Source organism: Geotrypetes seraphini, chromosome 1 (genome assembly GCF_902459505.1).
Source record: "Geotrypetes seraphini chromosome 1, aGeoSer1.1, whole genome shotgun sequence".
NCBI lineage: Eukaryota > Metazoa > Chordata > Amphibia > Gymnophiona > Dermophiidae > Geotrypetes > Geotrypetes seraphini.
In genome coordinates this window covers 79240721-79260497 of record NC_047084.1, presented here as the reverse complement: position 1 = coordinate 79260497, position 19777 = coordinate 79240721, and the positions used below count along the sequence as shown (strand labels likewise).

General features: G+C 41.6%; 1 protein-coding gene across 4 annotated transcripts in view; it reads left to right on the top strand.

Moving 5' to 3' along the window:
- The window catches only part of WDR7 (WD repeat domain 7), a 606257-nt gene that overhangs the window by 66425 nt on the left and 520055 nt on the right, over positions 1–19777 (top strand). For all 4 annotated transcript variants that reach the window (XM_033933907.1, XM_033933932.1, XM_033933915.1 and 1 more), the window contains exons 9-11: positions 5633–5735; positions 8451–8592; positions 19417–19665. In XM_033933907.1, the coding sequence (XP_033789798.1) occupies positions 5633–5735; positions 8451–8592; positions 19417–19665 (494 nt within the window). The remainder of the gene's footprint in view (positions 1–5632; positions 5736–8450; positions 8593–19416; positions 19666–19777) is intronic.

Here is a 19777-nt window from a genome sequence, read left to right as displayed (position 1 = left end):
GGTCGGTGCTGGGACCGCTCCTGTTCAATATCTACATAAACGACCTAGAGGCGGGAACCAAGTGTGAGGTTATTAAATTTGCAGATGACACCAAACTATACAGCAGGGCTCAAACCAGGGGAGACTGCGAAAATCTCCAAAAGGATCTAACGCAGCTGGAAAAGTGGGCCGAAAAATGGCAAATGAGCTTCAACATAGGGAAATGCAAGGTCATGCACGTGGGGAAAAAGAACCCGATGTTCACATACAGAATGGGGGGAACACCGCTAGGGGTCAGTAACCTGGAGAGAGACCTGGGAGTGATGGTAGACGCAACACTGAAGGCATCGGCACAGTGCGCTACAGCCTCAAAGAAAGCTAACAGAATGTTGGGTATCATTAAGAAGGGTATTACGACCAGGACGAAGGAAGTCATCATGCCGCTGTATCGTGCAATGGTGCGGCCGCATCTGGAGTACTGTGTCCAGTACTGGTCGCCGTACCTCAAGAAGTACATGGCAGTACTTGAGGGAGTACAGAGAAGAGCAACTAAACTGATAAAGGGAATGGAAAATCTCCCATATACCGACAGGTTGAAGCAGTTGGGACTTTTCTCACTGGAAAAGCGGAGACTTAGAGGAGACATGATAGAAACCTTCAAGATCCTGAAGGGCATAGAAAAAGTAGACAGGGACAGATTTTTCAAATTAAGGACCACCACAAGTACAAGGGGGCACTCGGAGAAATTGAAAGGGGACAGGTTTAGAACAAACGCTAGGAAGTTCTTTTTCACTCAGAGGGTGGTGGATACATGGAACGTGCTTCCAGAGGCTGTTGTAGACAAGAAAACATTAAATGGTTTCAAAGAAAGTTTGGATAGATTCCTAGAAGAAAAAGGGATTGAAGGGTATAGATAGGTATAGACCACTACTCAGGCGATGGGCCTGATGGGCCGCCGCGGGAGCGGACCGCTGGGCAGGATGGACCTATGGTCTGCCTCAGCGGAGGCAACTTCTTATGTTCTTAGGTGATGAGGAGGTTCCAGGAGCTAACAGCTCACAGCCCACGGTCAGAGCCTTCAGGCATAATGTTCATCGTTCATTGGATTCCAAAGAGGTAAGAAGGAGGGCTGGGAGTCCGCATCCCGGGGAATCAAGGACTTCAAAAGCAAAGGTTCTAGATTTTTAAAAAAACTAACTTTGTTCGGATGGGGGTTTACTTCAGTGAAATATTGTTTGGATGGGAACGTCTGGAAGGAGTGAAAATGTGATGGACAAAACTGAAAGAAGCAATTGTAAGGGCAACAAACCTTTTTGTGAAGTAAATAAGTAAAACTAAGAGGAAAAGAGGGCTGCTTTGGTTCTCAAAAGTAGTAGCTGAGAAGGTAAGAAATAAGAGGTTAGCGTTCATAAACTTCAAAATATCACAGATAGAGGAAGAAGACAGGCAAAAATATCTGGAAAAGTAAGGAGAGGCTGGTCGTGTAGTCAGGAAAGCAAAGATGCAAATATAAGAAAAAATAGCTGACACGGTAAAACTGGGAGACAAGACATTTTTTAGATATATTAGTGATAAGAAGTGCAAAAGTGGCATTGTGATACTCAAAGGTTAAGAGGAGGAATACAGTGTTCCTCCGCGAATTTACAGTTCGAGAATCACGGAATCACTCATTCGTGGTTTGCTCCGACCACCTCTTCATGTAAAGTCGGGCTACACCAATTAGGAGCTGCATGTCAAAGCAGCTCCTGATTGGTGTAGCCTGACTTTACTACAGGAAGAGGTGGTCGGAGCAGACTGTGAGTGATTTTCTTCACCCGCCGGCGCTCAAGCTGTTCGTGAGGAGCTAGCTAAACTAAAGGTAGACAAAGCGATGGGACCAGATGGTGTACATTTGAGGGTGCTGAAGAAACTTAGGGATGTTCTGGTAGCTCCACTGACTGACCTTTTCAACGAGTCTCTAGAGTTGGGAGTGGTACCGGAGGACTGGAGAAGGGCAGATGTGGTCCCTCTCTACAAAAGTGGAAGTAGGGAATTACAGGCTGGTAAGTCTGACTTATGTGGAAAGCAAATTAATGGAAACACTTTTAAAACAGAGAATGGTCAAGTTTCTGGAATCCTGTGGATTGCAGGACCGGGGGCAACATGGATTCACTAGAGGTAGGTCTGTCAGACAAATCTAATCAATTTCTTTGACTGGGTGATTAGAGAATTGGATATAGGTTGTGCACTAGATGTGATGTATTTAGATTTTAGCAAAGCCTTTGACAGTGTTCCACACAGGTGTCTAATAAATAAACTGAGTGCCCTCGGGATGGGTCCCAAAGTGACGGGTTGGGTCAAAACTGGTTGAGTGCAAGGCAACAGAGGGTAATGATCAATGGAGATCGCCCTGAGGAAAGGGATATCAGTGGTGTGTCTCAAAGTTCTGTTTTTGGGCCTGTTCTTTTTAACATTTTTATAAACGATATTGCTAAAGGGTTGTTGGGTAAAATTTGCCTCTTTGCAAATGATATCACAATCTACAATAGAGTAGACACTCTGGATGGTGTGAATAACATGAAGAAAGACCTGGCGAAGCTTGAAGAATTTGCAAGCTAAAATTTAATACTAAGAAATGCAAGGCCATGCATTTGGGCTGCAAAAACCTGAGGGAACAGTACTGTTAGGGGGTAAAGAACTTATGTGCATAACAGAAGAGCGGGACTTGAGTGTGATTGTATGTGATGATCTTAAGGTGGCCAAACAAGTTGAAAAGGTGACAGCGAAAGCTAGAAGGATGCTAAGTTGAATATGGAGTGGTGTTGCCATTAGATAAAAGGAGGTATTGATGCCTCTGTATAAGACTTTGATGAGACCTCATTTAAAATATTGTGTATAATTTTGGATGCTGCACCTTCAAAAAGATATAAAAAGGATGGAGTTGGTCCAGAGGAAGGCTACTAAAATGGTATGTGGTCTTCATCATAAGGCGTATGGAGACAGACTTAAAGATCTCAATGTGTATACTTTGGAGGAAAAGTGGGAGAGGGGAGATATGATAAGAGACGTTTAAATACCTACATAATTTAAATGCGCATAAGTTGAGCCTTTTTCATTTAAAAGTAATCTCTGCAATGAGAGGGCATAGGATGAAGTTAAGAGGGTAATTGGCTCCAGAATAATCTAAGGAAATACATTTTTTTCAGAAAGGATGGTAGATGCATGGAACAGTCTCCCAGAAGAGGTGATGGAGACAGAGACTGTTTCTGAATTTGAAAGGGCCTGAGATAGGCACGTGGGATCTCTCGGATAGAGAAAGAGATAATGGATACTGCGGATAGGCAGACTAGATGGGCCATTTGGCCTTTATTTGCCATCATGTTTCTATGTTTCACTGAATCCCCTGAAGGTCCTGAATGCATACCACTGTCTCATACCAACTATAAATGCTAAATTTATTCTCACATGATTATTCAGCAAACCTTTTTCTGTGTCAGGGAACTTCCTGGAGATTTATCTAGTAGTATACTACCTGTACTGCATGATTATGAAGAAAACCAGGTTCACTTTCTAAGAGCTTCTTATGATTCTTTCAGAATGGCAACTTGGTAGTAATAGATGTGGGGTCCCAATGGCTCCAAAGGATTTTAAGAGGATCTCCATGATAGATTAGCTGATCCACCATATCTGGCAGCCAGTTTGTTTGGAGAAAGTCAAAGACAAAGTATCCTTTATCAAAGTCTTTTCTTCTACACTGAGAGAACTCTGCTCTCAAGTAGCTAACAAGTCAACTTTGACCTGTAGACCTCAGTCATCATATTATAGACAAGTGTTTCAGCCACAGTACATTATAACAGATGATGTTTACAGCTGTACAGCCATCTTCTTCTTTAACACTCACCAATCCAACTATTTAGACAAATACAAAGGCCACAAATGGAAGTAGCAGTCTTCTTCTGCTAATGTCAATCTGAAATCTGTTGCCAGCTTTTGCCTACTTACGTGTAAGGGGGAGCCTTATCAATCCTTATCAACCTCTTATCTTCCTGGAAACAGATCCATTCTTCCTGAAGAGTGCAAGATATGAAGAGGTGCTGCCCCAAGATGAAGGCAAGGCTTGTATTCTAGGTATTTCCTCATTCCTGAGTAGTTAGAAGGCCTTTGGCATGTTTTGGACCTCATCGATCTCTTTTTAAAGCAGAGAAACTCAAACTGAACTCATTGTTGACTATATTGCTCCTTCTGTGACAAAGTGAGTAGCTGATCTTGCTGGATCTCAAAAATGGTTGTATGCACATACCTTGTCAGCCTCAAAAATGGAAGTTCCTGCATTTCATTTACAAAGGGAACTTGTATCAACAGAGGGTGTTGGTTTTTTTTAGCCTTTCATCAGCATCCTGTCTTTTGCAATAGAAAGCAGTAGCAGTGGTCCACCTTCAAAAAAGAAAGATTCTTTATCTAGCTGTATTTGGATAATTTTTAAAAGTTTTAAATTCTGCAAAAATCCAACATGCAGTTCAGATAACACTTCACACATTTTGCAACTTAGCCTTCCTGTTAATTCCAGTGCAGTACATCTAGTTCATAAGTGCAGACTGGAGTCTGCATCTTTTCCATGCAGGCAAAGCTGAAATCAAGTTGAAAACTCCGAGCACTGAAAACACCGAATAAATAGAAAAAGAGAGAGCACAACAGACACTCCTTCCGGCTTGCGTGCAAAAGGGAAAAACTGCAGGTGGCAGTAGAGCTCCCAGTGAAGTAGGAGGGACACAGAAAAAATCCAGAGTGGATTCCTTCTGCATATGGCTCGCGACCATGAGGGAGATAACTTGCTTGTCTAGAATGACACACCTGTTGCATAGGAAATGGAGTTGTGGGGTGGTAGACTTAGGAGTAATGTCAGGAAACATTTTTAAATGGAGGGTGTATTGCCTTCCTGGTGTAGATGGTGGAGGCAAAAACAGTGACAGAGTTCAAAAATGCATGGGATAGACAAAGGATCCCTAAATAGAAAGTGGATAGTGTCAAAACAAAACTGAACAGATCAACAGCTACGAGTATAAAAGTTTATTTATGATATACAGCAGTGGTGCTTAAATGACAACTCCAGCAGTGGGGAAGTATAGCCAATGCCAGGCTTCTGCAGTCTATGTCCCATATATGGCAAGATGTATCAGATGGGCTGGAGTAAGTTTTGACGGTAATATTAGGAGCTTGGAAGGAGGGTCATTGCAGGGCAGATTTTTTAACAGTATGAGCCCCAAAAATGGCAAGAATGAATCAGGAGCAAGTATGCGTATTTTATACCATATTCATATCATATGAGTGCAGGTTTTGTAAATCTCAGTGGGGGAGGGGAGGACGTCTTCTAGGGGAATTTAGCAAGTAAAATATAATAACCACTAGATTGTTGGTTCAGTATTCCCTTGATAATGAATGCGAGTGTTGAGCAGATTGGATGGACCATGCAGGTCTTTTATTTGCCATCATTTACTGTGTTACTATTTTCTCAGATTGTATTTTTGCAATTCAAGATTATGATCCTGTTTATCTGTTAATACTTCAGTAATAGGTGGGGATTAGGATTATAGTCTCAAATTACTTGTTTTGTATCTGTTGCTGTTTGCAGCTGACAGACAAGTATATGCACTTTTTTTTTCTTTTCTTCCCTCAGTTGTTTGCCAGCCAGTGACTCCTTTCGCAGCAATGTTGGGAAGGCTATAGAAAATTTGGTTCCTCCCCTGCTTTTTAGTGTGGTAGACAGAACAGGTAAACAGGTAAGTAATTTTTATTTTGTTTGTATATATTCTTGGAAATTACTGTTGATTGAAATTTACAGACTTTATTGCGTATTGACTTTCTTATGCTTTCATCAGAAGTATTTTGGAAAAACTCATTGGTGAATGAACTATCTTCTTGTCTTTTTTATATTCTGTTCCTTGAGTTATCTGATTTTGTAACCTTTTCTGTACTCCTTTGGGAGGATGGGCTAAAAAAAAAAAGCAAAACCAAAAATATGCAACGACAAAAACCCCCCAAACAAACCATGAGCAGATAATGCATGAGATTTTTGCAACTCTAGTTACTTCAGTTTCTGTGTAAAAAGATTGTGTTAATAGCATGACTGCCAAGTTGCAAGAATCACTTTTTTGTTGGAACAAAGATGAAATTGGAACTTGAACAGAGCTGTAAAAGTATCCATTAAAAACAAAACATTTGACATGGGAAATGGGTCAAGATAGTGCAGAGTGAAAACGCAAGCCTCTAAGTTCTGTGTCCTGCCCCTGGAGCCTGTAGGATCAGTGATGGTGAAATGCAGAGGAAAATCCTGGATTTACCAATCTGACTCTAGTGGTCTCTTGGCCCTAGTACAGCAGATTTAATGTTTTCTTGTGCCTGCAGTCTGTTTAGTAGATTGAGCCCAGAATACCATGAGATGCTTCCCTGATGCGAAACTGGAAGCACAGCGCTTCTGCAGGAGCAGCTGCAGAAACTAGAGCCTTTTAGGAAATTATCCAAACTTTTTTTTAAACCCTGCTAAGCTAACTGATTTCACCATATTCTCGGCAATGAATTCCAGAGTTTAATTACATGTTGTGTGTAGAAATATTTATTTTCTATGGTTTGTTTTAGCTGCTTTAACCTTTCCTTATAAGGATGTCATTCCATCCCTTTTATCATTTTTGTCGCCCTTCTCTGTACTTTTTCTAATTCTGCTACATCTTTTTCTTAGGGTAGTTTTTGTAAGGGAATATATGTGCATATTTTTATTTAGAAAGTTGCTATAACTTATGTGCATGCCTGCCACACAGTTTAGATGTTCTAAGATTATTCTGTATTTAATCTGAAGCATGGCTTTCTGATTAATAGTAAGGTGTTTACTACATTATGGAGCTCATGTTCAGAAGAGAAAAATGTTCAAAAAATGGCATAAAGGGGCAGATGGACATTTTTCTCGCCAAGCTCTTCCAATTTGCTATTTTTGAAACCTATTTTCTAGACCGATTTTTATGTTGTTAATCTGCAGTTCATCTAAATCTCAAGGGGGCATGTTAGAGGCATAGATAGTGTGGGTGGGACTAGGGCGGGCTTATGATTTGGACGTTTTTCTGCAATAAACATTTTAGAAAATGTTCAGGGCTCAGTTTAGACATTTGAGGCTAGACTAGATTTAATAACCAAGAATTGCCAAAAGGTTGCCCAAACTGACCAGATGACCACTGGAGGGATGAAGCTATGACCCCCCCCCCCCCAATATTCCCCCAGTGGACACAGACCCCCATCCCCCCAAAGATGTGAATAAAACAGTATATACCTGCCTATATGATAGCTTCAGGTGTTATGGCCAGTCCTTGCAGAGCAGCAAGCAGGTTCCTGGAGTAGTCTAGTGGTCAGTGCAGTGGACTGCAGAAAAGGAGATTCAGGCCCATATCCCATCCTAACTAGTGCCTTTCCACACTTGTGGTGGAAAGTGTGAGCCTTCTAAAATCCACCTAAAATCTACTACCGTGTTTCCCCGAAAATAAGACGGTGTCTTATATTCATTTGGGGCCCAACAAAGGCACTAGGTCTTATTTTTGGGTAGGGTTTATTTTTTTCATGTACAAGATTATCTCTCCCTTCCTCTCCTTCACCCCAATTCTTCCTCTTTGCTTTCCCCCACATGTGCAACATCTTTCCTCCTCTCTCACCCATCCCCTTGTGCCTTCCTTCTGAAGCATCTTTCTATCCCTCCATACCTCCCATCCCTCATGTAGTAGAACCTTTGAGCACCCGCCACCGCACAGCCGAACCGCCGATGACCCTCCATCCTTCCCTCCCAACCGATCCTCGCTGACCGCGACCATCAGTACACAGACAACCCCAGCGAGAAGGCCGTGAAGCAGCCTGTGAGTGCTGCTGTCCCGATGCTTCTCTGCAGCAAGGTATTTATGGTCGCGGTTGGTGGGGATTGGTTGGGAGGGTAGGATGGAGGGTCAGTGGGGGGGGTTTGGTGGTGTGGCAGGGTGGGGCGAGGGGAAGCATGGCTGCCTATGATTTATTTTGGGGGGTAGGGCTTATTTTCGTGGAAACACGGTATATTAGCATATAGATGACACCTACAGGCATAAGGGCTATTGATCTGCTGTGGGCCCAAAAGTGCCCCACTGCTCTGCTGAGATGTCTGTGTGGACAGTCTACTAAGAATGTTGGCCCCTCCTACATCCCAATAGCTTGTTTTGTGTGTTTTTCTTTTGGACGTGTGTGTGTGTGTGTTTCTTTTTGAACCATTAAAAAAAAAAATAGACACAGTGATGAGAAGCATATTTGAGAAATGGCCATTTTCAAAACAAAAAGATAAGATGTTTTTCTGTTTCAAAAATGATCATGTTCGTTACTGGATTTTTGTGCTTGCCCCGCAAAACATCCAAACTCAGATTTGGAGTCATTTCGAAAATACTCCTCCGCATGTTACATGCCTGAAATTGTTTTATTCTCTTCTTCTTTTGCAGTTGCTAATTTGTCCTCCTGTTATTCGGTTCTTTTATGGGCGCAGAGAATGCTTTTACAAACTTCTAATCCAGGGGGATTCTTCGGGGAGGCTGTGCATTTGGCATATACCAGATTCAGTTGAACAACTAGACAGTACAGAAGGTAGTTGAATTCCTGTTTTTATATAAGCATGCTGCTGGCTTTTTTTATTTTATTTTTTTTACATATAAAATTTCATTGATATCTTTTTAACCAGTGCAAATAAAAATACTGTGTGTGTATTGTGTATTAGGGCTGCATTTTGATTAAAATTTGTTATTGCATTAATTGTGTGGTGTTGTTGTTTTCTCCACTGCAACTTCTTGTGACTCTGAGCAAAATGTAATCAAAATGCAGCCTTAAAAAATTAAAGAATGAAAGGATAGGAAATGCAAATTGACAAATTACAAAATATTCTAAAACAGCATGCAGAATAGCTATAAACAGTCTTACGGTTTTCACAGCCTACTTCAGAAAAGCAAGCCAAAAATAAATAACTAAGGCCCTCTTTTATCAAGCCGGGTTAGTGTTTTCTATCGCCGGCTGGCTGCTGTGATAAATGCTCCGATGCTCATAGAATTCCTATTAGCATTCCGAGCTTTTACCGCAGTGGTCAGCGATAAAAAACCCCTAACACAGCATGATAAGAGGATCCAAATAAATAAATAAGGAAGTCAGGCAATGGTCCATCAACCCTAAGATTCTGTCTTTGATGGTGGCTAATATGAGTCATTTTAAAGTTATTCTAATTTCTCTTTTCTGCCAATATCTTTTTGAGGTAACTCACTCCTATCCATATACACCAGAGTCTGTCCGATTCCCCCAAGATTTTTATCTCTTTTTTAAAATTAGTATTGCTAGCATCAGGATTCCTTTCTGCTTAAGGTGGAACCCAGGCTATTAGGGAATGTTTTGTGGAAGGAAGATCTTATTCTGTCACCTAAAAAATAATATAAATTTCTCCTTGCATCATTGTCTCATCCATTTATTGAGATGTTAGCTCTTCAACCTGGTGCTGAGGTCCTGCAGTTAGAGCTGGGAACAAATCTGAGAATGTTACCCTAGGGGTGCTGAATTTTAATCTTCAATGTAGAAGCTTAAATTTCACTCTTACACCCTCTGTTCTGCATTTCCAAATATCATTGGCTGTCCTATAATAGTCTTCTTCTCCCAGCACTCTCTAAATCCTATGTTAGTATTGCAAGGTATCTGTTACTTTCACACCAGCCAATCAAATTACCATCTAGTTCTCATAGGCAATAGCTACCTAGCTACAGTCCTAATAATTGAATTGTAAATAAATAGTAGCCTTATCTATACCCTTTTGGGCACGCACCCTTAGAGATATTTTCTCTCCTCATAAGGAAGGCGCATTGCCTGGAAATGGGTCCCAGTTCAGAATGATGCTTTCCCTTTCAGGTGACCTTGCTTCTTTAAAGCAGATCAGGGGTTGCCAGGTAGAGGCAGAGCAGCCTTACTATGTCCCTGATTGTTTTGTGTATTACTGTAATCTGCACAGCGTGGCAGGTGCTGTTCTGACTGCCATATTGGACAGACTGGATGGGCTATGCAGGTCTTTTTATCTACTGTCATTTACTGTGTGTTACTGTATATAACTATGTCTGCTGCTCTAGCCCCCCCCCCCCCAAAAGATCTATACTCATTCTAAAAGAGCTAAGAATAATTTGCACTAGTTGTACACATATGAGCTGTCCTCAATAAACAGATCACAAAGCAACAAAAAATTTTTTGGGGAATCAACTGACAACACAGCACATTTTTCTAAATCAGTTTTTCACACTGATTTCAGATCTGTTGTTAGTTTTTTTCAGTCACGTAAACTTTTAAAGTTATGCCTAATGTTAGTTTATGGAAACTAAATTGGCGACACCTCCAAATACATTTTTTCCTTACAACGCATTTGGAGGTGACGGCGATTTAGTTTCCAGCAATGAGTTTTTGCCTTTTCTTGTTTCTTATGGATTATCGAATGAATGCTTTTATGCAAACTTGTTTTTTAATTCATGCCATGATTTGCAAGACTCCTGAGGCAGGCCATTTTGTCCAAAACATGTACATGTTGAGTCATTGAATCACTGTTTTGAAGAAATAAAAAGTTTTTTTTAAAGAAATAAAGGATCTTGATGAAATACATCTGAGTCCACCAGTCTTCTTTGGACATTTCCACTCCTTGGTATGCGCTTTTGTGTTTGTGGATTTGATTCTCCTGTGTTATACTACCCAATGTTAGTTTATAGCATTTTAACATATAGGGTTTTAAGAATTGCAGCATCAATTTAAAGAAATGTTGCAGTATCTTCGGTCCAAAGTCTAAACTAAACCTTAAGTTTATATACCGCATCATCTCCATAAAGATAGAGCTCGCGCGGTTTACAGGAACTTTAATATAAGGAAGGAGAAACATAATAAGAATTAGTGATTATAAAGAGGGTAACGAGATTTACATTTTTGAGAATAGCCAAGTTTTCAGATGCTTTTGGAATAATTGGAAAGAGCCCAGATTCTGCAGTGGAGCAGGAAGGTTATTCCAAAGCTCAGTGATTTTGAAGAAAAGAGATTTCCCTAATTTTCCCACATAGATAATGCCTTTTAATGAGGGGAAAGATAGTTTAAGTTTTTGGGTGGATCTGGTAGTGTCAGGACTCATAGAATTCCAAGATAGTGGAATTAGGGGGGGGGGGGGGGAGAATGCCATGCAGGATCTTGAATGTTAGGCAGGCACATTTAAAGTGAACCCTAGAAATTACTGGAAGCCAGTGAAGTTTTGACAGAAGCGGGGAAACATGATCAAATTTACTTTTTGTGAAGATCAACCTAGCCGCAGTATTCTGGATCCGCTGAAGTCTTTGAAGACTTTTCTTGATTAGACTTAGATAGATGGAGTTACAATAGTCCAGCCTGGAAAGAATGATTGATTGTACAAGGATAGCAAAATGTTGTTGGTGGAAGCAGGATCTCACTTTTCTCAACATGTGAAAACAAAAAAAACATTTTTTTACCAGAAAGTTGAGATGGTCATTAAATGAAAGTGTAAAGTCAATAATGATGCCCAAAACTGTGCTTGAGAATTCAATCTGCAATGTGGGACCAGAAGGTAATGAAATGAGCGTGGGTAACTGATCTAATTTTGGACCAAGCCAAAATAGTTTTGTTTTGGACTCATTCAGCTTCATTTGTACAGTGAGGGCCCAGGATTGGAGTTTCATTATGCACGCTATTATATTTTCAGTGAGGTTAGTAAGGTTCAAATCTATCTCAAGAAGGACAAGGATGTCATCTGCATATGTATATAATGTTTCAAAGGGAGATAGAGGGAAGAATTTCAAAGTAGACATATAGATATTGAAAAGAATAGGGGACAGAGGTGATCCCTGCGGAACTCCACACAACTGTTTCCAAGGAGAAGACAAGGTGCCATTCATATTAACAGTGTAATAATAATAATAATAACAACTTTATTTTTGTATACCGCTAAGTGTAGGAGTGGGATCGTAAGAATTTCGAGAACCAGTCTAAGACTGTGGAATCAATGCCTATTTCAGAAAGTTGGTAAATTAGAATATCGTGCTGGGCAACATCAAAGCCGCAGATAGATCAAATTGTAATAGGATTGCAAACTTATTACAAGAGTGTAGTTGTTGAACCTTTGAAGTTAATGAGGCCAGTAGGGATTCGGTGCTGAAATTGGGTCTGAAGCCATATTGGCAAGGTAAGAGAATGGAGAATCTCTCTAAATAAGATGAGAGCTGAGTAGATATGATAGCCTCTAGCATTTTGGTCAGGAGAAGAATATTCGCTATAGGATGATAGCTAGATGATGAAGATGGGTCTAGATCGGCTTTTTTCAGTAATGGGGTCAGGGCAACGTGTCCCATTTCTACAGAAAATAGGCCTGATAGCAAGGCAGAGTTTATATGTCTAGTGAGAGATGAAATAGCCTGCATGGAAATTTTCTCATATAGGTAAGAAGGAAACGGGTCCAGGGCACATTTGCAAGATTTTAATAAGCATACAACATAATTATACTGGACTGTGTCACTTAGCAACCAATAGTTCTTCAAAAATGCTTAGAGTATGATTTATTTTTGTGAGTTGTGTCTGGATTTCCACGGCACAACATCCAGCAGTAGTCGGCCATCATACTTTCATTCCAGAAACCTTAGTGGCGATGCTCCATTAACTGAACGTTCTGGTGAAAACGTTCTCCTTGCTTGTCACTCACCATACCAAGATTTTCCGGAAAAAAGTCAAGATGTGAGTGCAAAATGTGTATTTTTAATGACATGCGACAGCCAAGTTTCTGATATGAGTCAAGGAGATTCTGACCTCCTTCCTTGTATGAAGGAGACTTATGGTTTCCCAGAAAGTTTTCCACTAACCACTTGAATGCCTCCCAAGCTTCAAGCTCAGCTGCTGAGAGTGATTGCTTAAAATCTTCATCCTGTTTAACGAACTTGATCTGTGGGCCTATAAGGATCCTTTCCTTCAGTTTTGCAGAGCTGATTTTTGGAAATTTCTTGACAAGATATTGAAAACCTGGCAAGTTTGCTTTACCCATGGCCTTTACCAGGTTCTTCATCAATCCCAGGTTGATATGAAGAGGTGGAAGAAATATTTTATGAGGATCCACCAGTGGCATAAATTTCACACTGCTTTTCCCTGGGTTATAGGTATCCCTCAGCTGTCAGACATGCTTGACATAATGTTCAGCTGTAGATCTGCTATCCCACAAGCACAGGAAACAGCAGTATTTAGTGAATCCTCCTTGCATTCCCATTAGCACGCCAATGACCTTCAGATCACCACAGGTGTTCTGGTGTGTTTTATAATTGATTGCTTCTAGTAAATTCTTCATATTCTCATAAGACTTCTTTAGATGAGCAGAATGGGCAACTGGTATACTTGGTTTGGCATTTTCGTTGCGCAGTAACACTGCCTTCAAGCTTCTCTGTGAAGAATCAATGAAGACGCCATTCATCTAGACAATGCACTTGTAACAAACTGTTGAAGAGCCCACTGATGTCATGACAAAAGAACAATGAGCCATTTACAGTGAAGAATGTTAAGTTATGATTCCTTTTTCTGTAATGAGTTATATTAGCATCTTTTGCAAGTAAGTGCTTTTGCTTAAGCCTTGAAGCAAGAAGTTCTGCTTTTTCTTAAGATTTAAATCACAAATAAGATCATTGAGCTCAGCTTGTGCAAAGGTCTCTGGTTCTGAATCTTCATCATTGACATAATCAGGATCAGATAATTCTGGATTGTGACCAGCTGCTGTATCATCATCACATTCCTCATCATGTTCCACAGAAGCAAGTCCATCTTGTGGAGATACAGGGACAGGCAGTGAGTCATCATGAGGAACAGCCTAATAGCAGAATCCAAAGTAGGATATATAATTTTGTGCTTAGTTTTTGCTGAGAATGCACTTGTGTTCACAAGACAAAAGTACCAATCTTTAAAATGGTCTCTCAGTTCCCTCCATATCATTGGGATTGCAAATTACATTGCTGCCTTTTGTCAATTGAGCTAGTCATGAAGTCCATTGAACAACTGGTACAGATGATATGTGGAGCCCAAGACTTATCCTGGTCACCCATTGGACAGCCAAAGTACAATTTGTATACCTTCTTCAGTTCTACGGTAATTGGGCAATGTGCTTTCGTCGTGAATGAACCACAGATGTAACAGAAACTGTCTGGATGATTAGTATAATGTTTTGGCATGATAAAGACTGATATTAATCACCGTAAATAATGTCTGTAACATAAAAAAACAAAGATAACTGTCGTTAACCCTCCTTATACGTTTATCCTATAAACACATGATAACATTTATAATTATATATAATGAGCCTCATTGCAAAAATGTGATGTGCTAGTGAAAAACTGAACACAGATTTGAAATCAGCATGAAAAATACTACAAAACCCACCCAACATTAACTCTGACGAAAATGATGTGTTGACCTATCCTTGTTGCTGTTGAGGAGTTTCCATCTTTCTTCTGGACTTCCTATTAAAGATAGTAGGGAATGCTTAATACATTTAAATACATTTGAAACTTGAGATGCATTTAAGTGCTAATACTGTATAACCTTAGAGATTAGATTAGGTTAAACATTTATAAATAAGGATTTAATACAAGTAGCCCTTCAAGCTTTTGATGATATTTTGATTTAATAGCCTTTTTGCTGGGCCCCATCATCTAACTCTCATAGTAATCCAGCTCTCAGTAGTTTTCTAAGCTAGCATTTTATTCTACTTAGAGTAGAGGGCTTTAAGAAAGATTTTAATTTTTACTACTGAGGCATCTAACCCACTTTTAGCCTATTCTTTAATGTTGTTATATATTCTTTTGAAGCCTCTGACCTAGGCAAGAGAGAGAGGGGCTCATTTTCAAAGCACTTAGACATACAAAATTATCATAGAAACTTTGTGTATCTAAGTGCTTTGAAAATGAGCTCCATAATGAACTCCACATAGGAGCCAATAAGACAGAACATAAGAACATAAGCAGTGCCTCTGCTGGGTCAGACCAGGGGTCCATCATGCCCAGCAGTCCACTCACGCGGCGGCCCACCAGGTCCAGGACCTTTATCTATACCCTTCTATCCTCTTTTCCTTCAGGAAATTGTCTAATCCCTTCTTGAACTCCAATACCGTACCCTGTAATATCATGCCATCTGGAAGCGCATTCCAGGTGTCCACCACCCGTTGAGTGAAGAAGAACTTCCTAAAATTGGTTCTGAATCTGTCCCCTTTTAATTTTTCTGAATGCCCTCTCGTTCTTGTAGTTTTCGAAAGCTTAAAGAATCTGTCCCTCTCCACTTTCTCTATGCCCTTCATGATTTTGTAAGCCTCTTATCATATCCCCTCTAAGTCTCTGCTTCTCCAGGGAAAAGAGCCCCAGTTTCTCCAATCTTTCAGCGTATGAAAGGTTTTCCATACCTTTTATCAAACGTGTCGCTCTCTTCTGAACCCTCTCGAGTATCGCCATATCCTTCTTTAGGTACGGTGACCAATATTGGACGCAGTACTCCAGATGCGGGCACACCATCGCCCAATATAACGGCAGGATAACTTCTTTCGTTCTGGTTGTAATACCCTTCTTGATTATACCTAGCATTCTATTCGCTTTCTTAGAGGCCGCTGCTCACTGTGCTGACGGCTTCATGGTCTTGTCCACTATTACCCCCAAGTCCCTTTCTTGAGTACTCTCACTCAGTAACAGCCCTCCCATCGTTTAGCTCTACCTCGGGTTTCTGTTTCCTACGTGTAAGACTTTACATTTCTCTACATTAAACTTCATCTGCCATCTCGTTGCCCACTCCACTAGCGTGTTCAGGTCCCTTTGTAAATCTTTGCAGTCTTCTTTAATCCTAGCCCCATTAAATAGTTTGGTGTCGTCTGCAAATTTTATTACTTCGCACTTCGTCCCTGTTTCTAGATCATTTATAAATACATTGAACAGCAGCGGTCCATGCACCGACCCCTGCGGAACACCACTCGTGACCCTCCTCCAGTCCGAGTAGTGGCCTTTCACTCCTACCCTCTGCTTCCTACCCACCAACCAATTCCTGATCCATCTGTGTACGTCTCCTTCTACCCCATGGTACTTCAGTTTCTGAAGTTCATGGGGTACTTGTCAAAGGTTTTTTGGAAGTCTAAATATACGATATCTATGGGGTCCCCTTTGTCCATCCGTTTGTTAATTTTTTCGAAGAAGTGCAATAAGTTCGTCAGGCACGATCTTCTCTTGCAGAAGCCATGTTGCTTGTTATCATGTTTATTCCTTTCTAGATGCTCCTTGATGCTTTCTTTTATCAGCACTTCCGCCATTTTCCACGGAACTGAGGTCAGACTTACCGGTCTGTAATTCCCCGGGTCACCTCTCGATTCCTTTTTAAAGATGGGCGTAACATAGGCGTGATCCCTATTTTTAGGTTGTGTGTTAAAACTGTACTGAGCTCCAAAACTGTTTACTAAAGCACTCTCTAAAAAAAAATGTTACTACTGATGCAGTGTATCGCAAACTGTGCACTGTGGTGAGATTCCAGGTGTGCCATGAGATGCTGTCGAGGAGGAGAGGCGCCGGCTGACTGCTTACAGAATCTGCCTCTTGCGGCGAGAAGCATGCCCTGTAGGCAGTCAGCCAGTGCTGGCATCTCTCCTCCTCTAGCACCTCCCTACTGGCGTAGTAGTTGCAGGCTCAGGTCCTCGTCTGGAGGGCCTTTGCACATGCATGGACATTGGTGTGACGATGATCACACATGCACGTGATGTCATTCATTTAACGTTCACATTTCTGGATGCCCTCCAGTCGCAACTCCGAGTTTAGTGTGCCATGACTTTAAAAGATTTACGGGACACTGCACTTAACTAATGGCATGCAGATTACCATCGCTCCAAGAAATGTGTGTAGACATGAAAATCTACGTACACAATACAACTGTGGAAAGGTGTGCAGTTTTTTGTTTTTCTTCTTTCCTATTAGTGAATGAGTCAATCCCTGTTCAGTATTTGATACCAAATGAAGATTGGTTCATTTACTGTCATTGCTAAAATGGCAATAAGCATAACTGTGTGATTAGCACAGTTTATTACATTGGCACTATAATACCTTGCTGTGGCAAATTGTATAATTTCCAGTAAAGATTTAATTAAAGCTAGCAATGTATAACATTCCTTATTTTAGCGCGGGGCTGGGCTGGAGATCGAAAAGATCTCTCCTGCCTTGCACCGCTGGCCATGATTTGAGGAGCAGTTGACTCGATTAGCGAGGCCCCCCCCCTCAAGAACCAGCATCGTCCGCCTCCACGCCCAAGAACCGGCATCGCCCCCTCTGCCCGCGAACACCCCCCCACCTGCCCAAACATAAGCCCTTACCCCGATCTGGCACCAGCATTCAGCAACATGGCACCAGCATTCAGCACCAACCCACAGAATGTGCCGGTGCCCGAAGATCCTGCCTCTTGCTTGGGCTGGGCCTTGAACATCTGCGCATGCTCAAGGCCTTCTGGCTCCCGCTCTCTCTGAGAGAGAGCTTGTGTTTGGGTGGGTGGGGGATGCTGGTTCTTGGGGAGGGGTGGAAGTGCGCCAGTGGCCTCAGTGGTGGGGGGTGAGGTGGAGCAGCGCTGGTGGCCTCAGGGGTGGGTGGGGGAGGTGGAGCAACACCAGTGGCCTCGGGGGGGGAGGGGGAGGGAACAAATCAAGCGAGTTTCCCTTACTTCCTATGGGGAAACTCGCTTTGATATACGAGCACTTTGGTTTACGAGCATGCTTCTGGAACGAATTTGCTCGTAAACCAAGGTTCCACTGTATAGGCATTTTTTGCGGCCTATACACCGGGGTGGCCTATATGCGGGGAAATATGGTAAGCAGGTTTATATTTCTAGCTAACACAATAACAGCTTACTTAGCTGACCTATTGTCTCATTCCACTAGAGGTGCTCTCTGCACAGGAGAGAAAAATGGCTTTTTATCTTTTGTGTATCATTGCAAGCAGAAAATAAGATTTTGATTCCTGCTTGAGTGTTGGTGACTTTTAGTTATTTTGCAAAGAAAGCACAGAACCCAATTTTTCTCAGATTAATTCTACAATGTTTAAAAGAAGAAAAAAAGTGATATTTAGAAATTTGCCTGAAACTAGGCTTGAGTAATAGAGGTGTTGAGTTTTTATACTATGATAATCTCAATTTTATTTTAAAGAAAGGATTATTTTATTTGCTAAATCTTACTCCAATGATTTCGCAACCTTTATGGGGACTTCCACAATCAATTAGGCTTGCAGAATAATTCATAATGAATGTGCAGGAGATAAGCTTACTGATCATGGAAAACACATGCATGTTCATTGTGGATGTCCTGAAAATATTGACTGTGAATGTTTTCAGGACAGGTTTGGAGAGTCCTATCTTAGGGCTAGATTCATAAAGCTTACCGATCGTGTACTGATCGGTTTGTGACCCCTTTGTGACCCCGACCCAATTCACTAACCTCGTGGCCGATCAACCTCCGATCCGTGCATGCAAATGAGAGGGAACGGCATGCAAATGTAGGCAGGCAGCGATTCACTAAAGAAAATGAGGAACACCGACTGGGCTGGCCGATCCCAAAAGAAGCGACTGCTGAGGACCAGTCGTCTCACATCCTTTCCACTGTCCTGCACAAAAAACTCTTATCTGGTCTTCTCTCCATGCTGAGTAGAAAGATGCTTTTACACAGCAAACTGCTCATTCTCCTGATGCAGAGCCGAGGATTGTTTTCTTTCTTGTTATTTCTGCCCTTCCTTCAGTAAAATACTGCCACTATTCATGGGGAAGGGTGGCAGAGAGCAATCGGGGCTGCAGGAGAAAAAGCAAATCAGTCACTGGGATTTGGAGCAGAAATGCGTTTTTACTCTCCCGTGTCTCAGGCTAGCCTGCTTTCCCTGCAGTGCAGCCCTGCTTTAAATCCACGGGTTAAAACCACGGGCTCGCAATGCGGGGAAAAGGGCAGGCTAGCCTGGGGCCCGGGAGAGTAAACGGGCTTGTGAAAAATTTCAAAAATCCTCCCTGCTCTGCTTGCGGGCACCCCACCCACCATTGCACAGTTGGGCAGCTCAACAGTGGTGGTTTTGCAGCTCTGGTAAGCATGCGCAGACCATCTGCAGGCAAAAAAGATGGTCTGTGCATGCTTTAGGATCGCTCACTAGCGATCCGTATGGTTGGGTGGGGGTGGGGGAGCGTTCCTCTGATCGCCTCCATTATTTGCATGCTGACCCGATGTGGATGAGTCGGTTTGTCGTAGATCGGCCACAGATCGGGCATGAATGGGCAGGTTAGTGAATCTAGGCCTTAGTCTCTATATTCAAAAAGCAGTATATTTTTCTTATATAACATTTTATTAAAGATATAGCTGTGTAGTAAACTTCAATTTCTTTGTAGGGCTAAAAGTGACAACTTCAACTTGCCTACAGGCAGCATTTGATAAGCTTGCTCATCGTCCTGCTGGAATCATAGACCAGTTAAGTTTGATCCCCAACAACAATGAACCTCTTAAAGTGACAGCCAGTGTGTATATCCCATTACATGGACGCCTGGTTTGTGGTCGAGAGGATGGTAGCATCATTATTGTGCCTGCAACACAGACAGCTATAGTTCAGCTTCTGCAAGGAGAGCACATGCTGAGGAGAGGTACAGTAACAGATTTGGAAATTTTAGTTGACTAATAAAGTGATGAATATTTTACTTAGTATTACTTTTCTGTATTCTAGCACTTGCTTTGTTCTAAAGTGAACAGAGTAAA